The 12,829-nt window shown below is 38.6% G+C and overlaps 1 protein-coding gene across 1 annotated transcript in view; it reads right to left on the bottom strand.

The window, feature by feature from the left end:
- Positions 1-473: 473 nt before the first annotated feature.
- LOC139719730 (transient receptor potential cation channel subfamily A member 1 homolog) overlaps positions 474-12,829 on the bottom strand; it is a 40,813-nt gene continuing 28,457 nt past the window's right edge. The window contains exons 13-23 of the mRNA XM_071631122.1: positions 11,812-11,933; positions 11,009-11,149; positions 9,409-9,704; positions 8,386-8,706; positions 6,748-6,885; positions 5,359-5,467; positions 4,542-4,633; positions 3,138-3,365; positions 2,202-2,270; positions 1,724-1,879; positions 474-884 (exon numbers count right to left, since the gene is read on the bottom strand). Of these exons, the coding sequence (XP_071487223.1) occupies positions 474-884; positions 1,724-1,879; positions 2,202-2,270; positions 3,138-3,365; positions 4,542-4,633; positions 5,359-5,467; positions 6,748-6,885; positions 8,386-8,706; positions 9,409-9,704; positions 11,009-11,149; positions 11,812-11,933 (2,083 nt within the window). The remainder of the gene's footprint in view (positions 885-1,723; positions 1,880-2,201; positions 2,271-3,137; positions 3,366-4,541; positions 4,634-5,358; positions 5,468-6,747; positions 6,886-8,385; positions 8,707-9,408; positions 9,705-11,008; positions 11,150-11,811; positions 11,934-12,829) is intronic.

The following is a 12,829-nucleotide window of genomic DNA, read 5'->3' as shown; positions in this document are numbered from 1 at the left end:
GTGACACTTTAAAGATTGATGTATCTGTCATTTTGATGACTAGGAGAACAATAAGTCAATCAACATCAAAGTTTATACCAGTATATGCTGCATACACAAATGTCATACAAAACAAATGGACTTGCATAGGGTATATGCCAATAAGGCTTCTCAACAAAGGTCGTGTACATACCTTTACTTGCTATGAAGCTAGAACCTAGCTGTTAAAATTTCGCAATTATACAGTAATTCTCTTAAGTTCATTTACAATACCTGTGTTATACTTCAGCCTGAATAAAGGCACTTAAAAACAAACATGTACACTCATTGACACACATAGACACGGCCACCCACACCTCACACACACACACACACACACACACACACACACACACATACATACACACACACCCACACATAGTGCATGCATAGAAATTATCTTTAAATGGAAGCTAACTGATCGAGCCACTTTAATCAGTGCTTATATTTAACGATCATTCGTCCAACTCTACCCCACCATGTTTAAGCAATGCGTCTATCTTCTTCTCTATCCGATCAAATCGATCACTCAAAATCTTCTGTTCGCGGGATAGCTCTGCGTCTCTTTCAGCCTGCTTCACCAGTTCGTCAGCCTGCTTCGCTAGCTCGTCAGCCTGCTTTGTAAGTTCGTCGGACTGCTTTGCCAATTCGTCACCCTGCTTTGTCAGTTGGTCGGACTGTTTTGTCAATTCGCCGGACTGTTTTTCCTGCTTGTCGGCTTGCTTGGCCAGTTCGTCAGACTGCTTCGCCAGCTCGTCGTTCACAGTACCGCCAAAGGTTTCTACTTTGCTATCGATCTGCTTCAGACGATACTTCATGTCGGGGAGGAGCTGATCGGCGATACTAGTTTTATGCATGAAGTCTCCCTAAAAGAAAATGTTAGTTTTTCAAGTTACGGTTAAACATAGAGTCCCACAATCATAATGTATCACTGTTTGGTACTCATTCCTGTACTTTCATTAAAAAATCCATAAATAGGCCTACTCTTGGTATATCTCAATGTTATTGTATTGTTAATAAAGTATATGAGATATGTAAATGCAAGTTACTGCGTGAATATGACGTGTTGACATTTACATGCTCGTTCCTATTGTAAAATGTATATAACTGCCATGTACGTCATAATATCTGTTGGCAAATAAAGCACTTGTCCTTTGAAATTAGGAAATAAAACAATCAACGAAATTGGTTTCATAAGACGATTAGTTGAGTGTTTTTTTTTTAAGATTAGAATATGACCAGACGGCATAACATTTGAATTTTCATCAAATTAAGTCAAAATAATGTGACAGCTTTGGCAGACTAATGGGGTGTTGCAAGAAAGTTGCAATCAATTGCAACTTGCAACTGACTGTCACTGGCCAATCAAAATCATTGTTGCATGCATGTCTTCTTAATAGGGCAGACCCTGAGCCAATCAGAATGGTTGTTTCAAAATTAGCAATTATTTGCAATTGATCGCAACTTTCTTGCAACACCCCATTATAAGAGTGCACATTTGCAGAGTGGTTATGTCATGTTTAATAGCACACGACTCCAGGAACCTACGCACAGATTTGTTTGTTTTTGAATGTTTTACATCAAATGAGATAATGAATACTGGTAATGATTTCAATAGCAAAATGGGAGTTTATAGTGTCTAAATCCACAAAATTAGCCATTAAAAAGCAATAATATGGACAGTGTTTAGCGCAGTTCGACTCACTTGCGCCTGATTCTTGATGCAGATCCTTGATGCCTGACGTAATACTTCCTTCTCACCGGTGAGACCCACTCGATTCACATCGAAACGTTTGCGCCGGATGACAGCCGACTGCCAAATGTAGAACGGAAGAGCCTGGACTTCCATTACTGATTCAACCTGTTGATGGAACCATAACAGGTGTTTTGATTTTATAATTTCAGTTAATAGTTAACATAACAACTATATTTTCGACCTCAATGACCCTCAAATTGGACGATATTGTTTGATAAAAGCCACAAATTCAACCCAGATACACCCTTTTGCTCAGTTTTGTGAAATTCACAGTCCGGCTGCTTAACCTATTGAAGACGAGTCCCGGGAATACTCGGGCAGGTGTTTGAGCAATTAATGCATGTTGTAGCAGAACCAGTCCGCCCTCAACGGGCTGATTGTTATCCGTTACCGACGAGCAACTGAAGACAGAATATTAAGTACATACCTGCATCCCAAGACGATGTAACTTGGCCTTCTCCTGGATGGCATGAATATCATCTACCGCCAGACCGACCTGAAAGACCACAATATATTTTGAACTAAGTAGTGATGACTAGTTTAGCTTTATCGTCAACATCGTGTCAGTTTTCTTGAAACGTACGTGACAGTGGGCAGGTGGTGGAAAAATTGAAGCTGGAAACCAGACTTATTTTTGATCAGAACGTTTGGATCAAACCGCCAATCCATTTTGGCATTTATTTCACTGTCTATCAGTCTACCTGTTTATCTCTAGACAGACCAGTGGGAAAGTATATGCTCCAGTGCATCAGTTAAGAGATCAATGGTTGGAATCCCTGCCAAGCAGATCTACGTGTATTCTTGAACAAAACGTTTGACCCATGATTGCTTCTCTTAACGTAGGCGCATAAGATTGATACTACTGAGCATTGGGCAATATAAAATGAAGAGTTTATTTGCAAAAGGGTTTAGATCCACTTTTAGTACTTAAGAGAAAAGTAGGTTTATTTGTGAGAATTTGTACACAAGTGTATGGAAAATCTAAATCTAATTTTGCAATAATTTCTATTCAAATAGTTGTCTGCAGTCGAAATTTTCACTGTAGCTAACTCAACTGGAATTCTGTGCAGTGATGGTAATAACTCAATTTTCATCAAAAATGGATCTAGCCCCTTTTGCAAATGAGCTCTTCAAATGTAAGACACTTTGGAAAACAGTAATAACAACAACAAACCCTGCGCTATTGCTGAAGACCTTCGGTACATCCGACAACAAAAAGACAATGCCATTATTGTTCAAAGAGAAACAAATAAGCAAACACTGGCACCTCTGTTTAAATCGTCATTTTTTACAGTCGGACTTTACAGGGCCAAGTGAAAAAAATGTCTTTGTCATGGAACAAGTTCAGTCTTTCCAAACTTACCAGAAGATTCATGATGAGGATTGACATGACAACGAGGAAGAGAGTGAAAATGATGTAGGTAATGCTCTGGTAGAAAACCGCAGTCAAGAAGTAATCTTCTTCGCCATCCGCTAACGTGTTTTCTGTGTTTAGGTAGTTCTGACTGTGAAAGATGTTCCCGAAATCCAGCTCGCCAATCATCATGACAAAGGTCTTGACGAAAGAATACTCGATCCGGTGGAATGGTTGCTACACCGCGAGAAAAAATGATTATGTATTGTATGTTTTATTTTGTTCTGAGAAGGGGAGCATGCGGAGGCTGTGAGAAAGATATTTCGTGTAGTGAACTCAAACGAAAACTAAACTCAATGATTACGTGATGAACATGTAAGGTCATGCTGTTACGGTTATTATGACATTTGATCAGCACATAAAACCATTTTAAGACTTATTTGTAGCTGGCAATCAGCGATGTTTGCTTGGGTTTGTTTTGTTTTGTTCCAAAATCATATCCTGAGTACGCATCGAATAATATATATCATCATCGAATAATATCATATCAAGTCGCAGGACCAGGACGGCTACACAATGACATGTAAAAGATTCCGTAGTCATGGCAGCGACACTCAAACATGTGTCAAAATCACAATCCTATGGTCATGCACTTGTAGACGGGTTGGGCATTCGTCTTCAACTGATTTGTTTGCCCTGTCATCGATGACACCTCAATGTTTCTTGTCAAGAAATATTACTCAGTTATCACTACTAACTAAATGCCAGATGTCAGATGTCAGATTTCTAAGTCTACTACCTATCTGGAGTATTCACTTTTTTCCATTTTTCATTTAATCTGGCTGGTAGCTGCTGTGAATCTATTCGAGATGTTTTCTATTATTTTTCATTATATTTTGATTTCAATTCTAATTTGTGTTCAAATTTTTCACAAAAATTAGCACAGAACAGAAATACAATTACGTAATACCAAAATTATACAAAGCATAAATTAGCTGAAACTTCATCAGAATATCTAGTCTGTTAAGAGTTGGGCTATGGTCAGAGTATGAGAAATAATTATGATGGGGCCTACTAAAGGTAAGCTTGTTCAGCCGCAGGTCCCAGGATAAATCACATAGGGGGAATACGAAGTACGAATATCTGTTTATACCATACTATAATTGACAGGAACTTATCAAAACAACACAAAAAGTCAAATAAATGTTAGTAAACAAAACACAGAAAATGTGACGTACACGCCGAAAACTTCAGCACACATGAGCGCAAATAAAACCAATAATAGTTCTTATACATCCTTGAAATTTTAAACGCTACCGAATTCAAGTCTGCATCAGAAGTGCCCTCTATTTTTCTACTCATATCATTGTGCTGTGCCACGTGATTTGGCAATCGTTGCCATGGTTACTGTACCTGGTTCATGAGAAGGGTGTAAAAAGCAAGGGCGAAAGCAACGACGAAGAGAATTAGCACCACGACAAACTTCATGAAGGTCCGGAAAATGTCTGAAAAGGAATTATTTTTCTTCTGCTGTTATTTAAAAGCAAGGTACACTGAGGATTTAAAATAAAAACAGAGCGGCTTTGGCCGATGAATTCTATCATCAATGTTACTCTGAATTCCTCACTTCCTATTATAAGTCTATTGAAACCAGTGATTTTTAAGAATATAAAAAAAATAAAACACAGTAAATAATAATTATAATCTTCATAAATAAATCGTCAAAGAAGATCGCATAAAGTTACTTACTTCAGTGTGACTAATTTACTTTTTTTGCCCTTCCCCCACCAACAAAATGTTTCACCCAGAAGAGAAAAGTTAAACTCTTCATGTAGGTTTACACAGAAATCTTAAAACATGAAATGGACTTTTACCGTGCAATGTATGCGTGAAACATGTACTTATAGGCATAGATATTTTGCACTATGTTTATTGTATAATGTATATATTATGTGAAAATACATTTATGTAGATAGCTTTTGGCTCATACATAGGAGGAGCCTTTAGCCTACAACATTATTATGATATGTGAGACTACAGTTGAATCTTGATACACCTTTTCATCTTCATATGGCAGAAAGATAAGGTGTAACTATACTGTTTGATATACTAGTATCACACTCATAACACCACTATCCAGATGAGAACCCCAACATCTCTTATCATAATCATAAATCACGATTTCTCTCCCTTCGCCCAGAATTAGTATACTCAAGTTTTCTTTTCTCACCTATGAACATGATCACGTAGATTCCGAGTACCGAGAACCGCCGCATGAAGAGAATGAGGTTGATCCAAGCAAGGAACACGGCAACCGCCCCACACTGCCACTGCCAGGCCTGTAGCGTCAGGGGGAATTTGAGTCGAACTTAGAATTTAAGATTGACCACAAATTGTTGTATGCCACTGGTTTCACTGTTCAAGTTTATAAGCCTAGCACCACCCACTTCAAATTGTCAAAAGTCAAACACGTCAAAAATGTTTACAGAATTATTTCTTTGCTGTTGTGTTGTTTTGTATTATCAACGGCTACATGAAAAAGTCTCCAAAATCTTCATTTTCATTAGAAAGTTGAGCAACATTGAACACACGCACAGCATGCCATAATTTTTAGTTAATCTTAGATTAAAGGTCCGGTTTACCTTTGGGAACAGTGATTTAATAAAGTATTCAAGATATCACATTAGATGCATATGTTTAGGTGTGCTGTATCACAAAGCATCCTACCATATAACTTTTTTTTTCAATAAAGTCTAAAATATAAGGAGATTTCAGTATTTTTCTTATTCAACCAAAACTGTACACGGTTTGGTCTGGCAACATTTTTCTTATAACTGTTGTTCAGATTTTGTCTATTTAACAAAACCTTATTTTGATTGTACGGATTCAAATTTTTACAGTAGTTTTTTCTATCCCAATCTCATATTTTAGAACTATTTTAAAGCACTAATGCTTGGTTTTTGTTTCATCTGCAAATGGTAAATGATGCCTATAAAAGTTCGACTTAAATTCTTCTTGAAACACTCCCAGGTTTGACAAACAGAAACAAAGTCAAATTTGAAAGTTAAACGCAGGACAAGAGAACAACTGCAGTTTCTCCAAGTGAAAATGTCATTTTGCATAAAAGAAGACACAATATCATATCGCTATGGGGTGAATGCAGCCAGTCACCCCATAGCTCAATCCCATAGCTCAACCCAATACCTAACCCTAGCAGCCGCTGAGCAAAGTGTGGAATTGGGCATGTTTTCAACGCTTGGTTGCCTTCCATACGCGGTGTTTGATAAGTAAATTGCAGCGTTTGCGTCGTGCCGTCGTCTAAACTCAGACATGACTTCTCAATTCTCTACCTCATAAGCACTTTCCTAATGACATATCAATAGGAACATGAAGCCCCGTCGAAAGCCAAAATGATTGCACTCCAAATGACTATGATATTCATAATTATAAGATCTGCCATGACAGGAAGGGTTGTTGTTGTTGTTGTTTTTTTTTTGCCTCACGGATACAAAGTTATCTGTCGCTATTTTGAAATAAAAATGATAATATTATGCATGTTTGATTGTGCATATGTACATATATCTTTGATAAATAGATGTGTAGCTTAAAACTTTCCTACCAGTCGTATGTTTATCCCGTTGTGATATTCAATCCCACTCAGAGGAAGAACGAGTAGAATGGCCAGAAGGTAGAGGACCCACTCTATCAGATTCCCAAAACAGAAATAAGATCTGCGTTGAAAGTACAACTGGACAACCTGTTCAATGATAGAGAAGAAAAATGTGAAACACGCTTCGATTTTAAACAAATTTAATTGTAAATAAAATGGCAAATGACGGTCGAAACATTTTTCCCATTATCGACATGATAGATAATCTAAGCTTCAATTGCATTTTAAAATCATTTGAAAAAGAAATGGGAGGCAGGCCTACTAAAATTTGTCTCAACAAATCCCCATAGATGACTTAAGACAATGTATTAAGCTAAGAAGATAACGAAAATTCATGATAACAGTTGTCGAAGCTGCATACAAAACCAAACTTTCATATTCTAATTCTGCAAGAAATCTCGGCATAATGTACAACTGATAAGTAGAAACATCATGCTCATTTGGTGTAGTACAGCTCTATATAGTGAGGCAAAAACAGCTTACAAGGCGAACGATCACGTCCAAAGCATAATATGATTTCTCAGTAGGCCTTCGCGCTTTGGCGATGAGTTTTTGTTTCCTCGGCAACCTGATACCACCGTGGATGCGTTCTTTTTTCTTTACGGCATTACAGTATCTCCACTTTCAATTGCAGGTTTCTGTGCAGCTGTGACGCCACAAATGAATTCTCCATTTCAAATAAGATACAATGTATTGAAATGTCGTAATACAGCTGTACCACACGGGAGCCTAAATATATGCACGGTAATTGCAGCATTAGGTAAAAGTATCCGTATCTGGGCAATTACCCTTAAGGGCTTTTTACACTTGTAAAATTTTGCTTAGCCCCGGACCAACGGTGGGGCTAAGGGGGGGGGGGGGGGGGCCTTAGCCCCACCGTTGGTACGGGACTATCCTTAGCCCACTTTCTGTTTACACTCGTTTTTGCCAAAGTGGGCTAGCCCCACCGATAGTACGGTACTATCTGGCCCTGCAAAATAGCAGGGGTTAGCACCGCAATTGCGGTGCTAGCACCGCAATTGTGGTGCCAAGCAAGTGAGTGTAAACAGAACGAAAATATAATCCTGGGCTAAGCGACGGAGACGAAGTCCGACCCTCACTGACCAATCAGAAACGGGGTAATCAAGTGCTGCCGGTGCGCGCGTGTACGTGTACAGTACACAGCGTAATTATGAATATTCATGTGGTTTGGAAAGTCCGGGGCTAAGAAATACGAGTGTAAAAAGGTCAGTTTTCTCCTTAGCCCCGGACAAGAGATAGTACGGGACTAATTGGCGAGTGTAAAAAGCTGAAAAAATTTGTACGGGACTAACGATAGTCCTGGGTCAGAGAAAGTCCGGGGTTAAGAAACACAAGTGTAAAAAGCCCTTTAGAGGGCAATTACCCCTCGATTAAATACTGGTTAGTGGTAAGGTTGGAGGAAAGATTAGGGTTAGGGGTAGGTTTAGGGTTAGGATTAGGATTAGGGCCAGGGGAAGGGTCTGGGGTAATTGCCCACGGGGTAATTGCCCTAGACCCAAGTCTCATTTTTGTGTGAGTAAAAAAAAAAAATACAGGAGAATATTATGGTTCTTTTCACAAACTTACTTCACGAATGATATTGATGACAGCAAGTAGAAATATGATCCAGTTGCCAATACGACCGAAAAAGAAGAGCGTGGCCTCGCGGAATTCTCCAACCCAGCGATCCTCGCCGTTTGCAAACCACGTCACACCATCGGTGGCGTTTGCGAAGCGCACATAGTAGCTTGGCGGGATGACGAGGACGTAGGAGGTGAGCATGGCAACGAAGAGGAGGTAGGAGACCAGAGAGACCCAGAAAAAATATCGTCCCACTTTGTTCCACTTGTGATTGAGGAGGCTGGCCACCAGGGGGTGGGCAAGGAGATCGGTCCGCTGGGCGGAGACCTGCGACGGGATATCTTAAACTTCTTTAACCGACTTAACACGTTTATCATTAATACACAACCAAAGTCCTGAAACACTTTGTAAGCAGATTTGACATCGATTTTAGAATGAATCAAAATGTTTGCTTTGTGTTAGCCCGCTGAGGACGGGCTGATTTTGCTACAACACGCATTTCCCATATATAGACAAATGCTCGAGTATACTCAGGACTCGTCCTCAACGGGTTAAGATGACTATCGATTAGAATCTCCTTCAAAGACATAACAGAATACTACATAATATGGGGAAGATGTTAACCATTTCTATTAAATAAAATTTTTGTGTTAAGTGATTGGACTTAATTGAATGAGATGGGTATAGATAAATTGAACTGAACTAAATCGAGTAGAACTTCTGCACCGATCTCAAAAAACTGAAAGCTGATCTCAAGTAACGTAAGCGGGGGTGAATTGTACAGAACTAAACTGGATAAACATGCATGACATTCAGTTGAAGGTTCAATGTGTATTTTTACTCTGTGTATAATATGTGTGTGTCTGTCTGTGTGTATTTGCGTGTCTGTGAGTCACGCAATATAGATGTAGTTCATTATAATGGTTTGCATTCTAAGAGACTTGGCGTAGGTACTCCACTTGCCATGCTTGCTCTATTGTCATTCTGTTTGTATCATGACCCAAAACTTAGACTAGTTTGATATCTTACCATGATATTGAGAGGATGATTGAGTGCAATGTCCTTGGAGCTCATCTTTTTATCATAAGGATCCGCGTCTACCTTCAGATGCTCTTCGGAGTCATATTCCTCTGATTTTGGTGTCAACTCCTCGTCATTAAAGACAGAGTTGTCATCCGAATTGCAAGAAGTCACGTTGCCGTTTGATCTGGGTGTAAACGATGTCTCCGCTTGTTCACGTGCGTCGTCGCCGTCGTTGCCGTCGTCGCGTTGGCCTGCTCCCTCTTCTTCCTGCTGTTCTCTCTGTCCTCCATCAACTTCGCAAACTTCGTCCAGTGAAATAGAAATTCCATAGTTGATTTGATTTAGTTTGAGTTGCTTTGATTTGATTTAATATGATACCACTTTAAGATTACACAAATTGTAGTAATTTCATTATAATAATTATACACACACACTCAACAACTTCTGTTGCATTAAATTTTGGTATACGTCCGTACCGATGTGTTGGCTCAGTGAGTAGAGCGGCTGCCCTCACAATCGGGAGGTCGTGGGTTCAAACCCCGGCCGCGTCATACCAAAAGACGTTAAAAGATGGGAGTTGCTGCTGCCTTGTTTGCCGTTCAACAGTTGAAAAGGTTAGAGCAACGTCGATCTGGCGCTGCTCAGTGGCTGCCGGGCCCACGATCAATTGGGCAAAATGAATTTCCATTCTTGGACAATAAAATTTAGAGTTTATATCCAAAACAATTATTATTATTATTATTATTGTAGTAGGCCTATTTATTAACATGCGTTACATCTTGCTTTCCATACAGAACGATTGTCAAATCAAGCTGGACTGTTTGGAAACCGATAATGCTTAAAATCAATACTCATTTCATTTCACTCATTTCATATCATTTATTTCATTCCATTCTATTTCATTCCAACAAAAGTAAAAGTACGGTATGACACTTGCTTATACAAGCGAAATCAGTGCAGCTTTTTTTTACGATGAAACAAAACATAGTTTCAGGAAATGCATATAGATAAACTGAAACTGAATTGTATTGACGAAAAAACTTGTCGGAAATGTATGGAACTGCCATTTGATTGCTAAAAAGCCTACTTGGTAGAATACATTCCACTCTTGAGCAGTAATTGATAGGTAATGACAAACGAAACGATAAGAAAAAAAAAGAGGTCATAATAAAAGATGGGAGGCATCTTTTATTCGGACTATTTTGTTTTACTTTGTTTTTGTATATTTTAGAAAATGTAATTTCAAAACCGATTTTCATCAAATGAACTTTGAATTCCTCGTAGAACTATTATGCTCTTTAACATTATTTTCATAAGTGCTAACTAATCATCTCGCGAAAAGCTAAAATCTGAATCTCAAATTTAAAACAAAACTACAAGGTGTATATGATTCCTTTATGCAAAAAAAAAAGAAAATCATTAAGATTCGGAGAACCATCACTCTTTATTACACGCACACGATAAAAAAAAATAGCTTCGTTTGCAAATAGTGGATAAAAGGTGAATTTGTGGAATTTGAAAGTCTTTGCAAAATGGAAAGCCAACCTCAAATATCAAAGCATCCATTAGGTTAAAAGTGAAGCTTGACAACACTGGTATTTCTCACCGTCAGAATTGTTTTGCCCCTCCCACATGGAGAACGTGTCCTCCAGCAGCGCGTAGTAAAACTCTACCCAGTAAACGGGATCGATCGGTCGCACCTTGGGATCGTGCTGAACGCAACGGTCCATCACTTGCTCGGCTACTTCTGTTTCGTTTTTTAAAGAGATTTCCAAGCAAACAAATCACCAAAAAGTAAACAAACAAACAAACAAGCAAGGTATTTTGACATGTCTCATCTCAAAGCTCGACTAAGCTTTCTGTTATCACACACTTGGTTTGATGAATATTCCATTATCAATCGATCGTCAATGCGAAAGGTAGCGAGCAGAATCTTGACACTTAAAGGGGATGGCTAGTAACTGATCAGTGGGAATCAGTGGGAATGCTGGGGGATGATTGTTCCAGTTCTTATGGGATTCTATTGTTGTGTGGAATTTATTTGCTTCAGAACGGTCTCATATTTAAGTAATGTGCTGTTTTAATGCCCCATCACTGTGCAGGCATGCTAACCTGGAAACATTAAACTGCACATTATTTGAATATGAAACCATTCTGAAGCAAACAATTTTCACACAACAACAGATATAGTAATGTACTCTTAAATGAATCCCACAAGAATTGGAAAAATCATCCCCCACAGCATTCCCACTGATTCCCACTGATCAGTTACTAGCCATCCCCTTTAAGGTGATAGGAGCACCCTCTGGTAAGGCACTCCGAGGTAGAACACTACTCGCATACATGTATACCACATCTGCCAATTACCCAGAAGAAGCCGAGAAAGTTAGAGGTAAGAAGATGCTATACCTGGCATATTCTTGATGAGCTTTCTCATTGGCGTTGTCCTTTTTCCCGTCTCCTCGTCTAAACTCCAGACGGACATCACCCACAACCATTTCTTATGGCTAACGAGAAGTTCGGCGACGTCTCTGATACATGATCATAATAAAGAAATTAAGAATAAAGATTCAATGATGTTAATAATAACAAAATATAATGACAATGATAGTAATAATAGAAATCATTCTGATAATGATATTAACGATGCTGTGACAGCTTGAAGCCAGACAAGTCAATTGACATTTATTTTCTTCATACAGAGGAAGGATAACACGTGTAACAGAAACTGCTACTCATTGTTGAAGTTTTAAGGAACACGTTTTCTGCTTTTTGGAGGGCATCCACGTAATGAAAACATCTGACATAATCTTAAAGTTCCTTTCATAAGAAGAAGAAATGCCATTCCGTGTTTATATAACACAAATACCATTCCGGTATACTCTGTTCATTGCAATATGTGTCTCACCATTGAGAGATTGTTCGATGGCCTATAAGTAATACAAGCTGTGCTTTTGATTTAGGCTCGTCAACTTTGGTTCTTAAGGCTACAACCATTTGTTGCAAATGAATGATGTTACTAGTATAATTGTTTCGATTTTTTTGTTAGAAAAAAAATGGACAAAATATTATATATAGATTATAATTGAAGACCTGAATATAAGAACGACCCAAGTCCAATTTTTGGCCAAATTCAGTTTGACATGGGAAATTGTAGCTCATGCATGGACTCATCTTGGGTATAAATGATAAGTCCTAGGCTAATTACCCCCGGAAGTGCCAGAAATGAATGAATTAAATCTTATATGAATGTAAGAATGAAGGACTTGGGTTATTCTTACATTCATATTATAGCGCCCTCTCTCATCCTTCTCTCATCTCTATAGCAGAATATCATGTACACGTATATGATTCAAAGAACGACCCAAGACCATATCATTCAAAGAACAACCCAAGTCCATCACTCAAAATGGCTTCTCCACAATTA

This window comes from Diadema antillarum, unplaced genomic scaffold (genome assembly GCF_040938485.1).
Source record: "Diadema antillarum isolate AM-2024a unplaced genomic scaffold, OU_Dant_1.0 scf00000114, whole genome shotgun sequence".
NCBI classification, from domain to species: domain Eukaryota; kingdom Metazoa; phylum Echinodermata; class Echinoidea; order Diadematoida; family Diadematidae; genus Diadema; species Diadema antillarum.
Note: the sequence above shows the minus strand (reverse complement) of the source record. Positions and strands in the feature narration are given on the sequence as shown.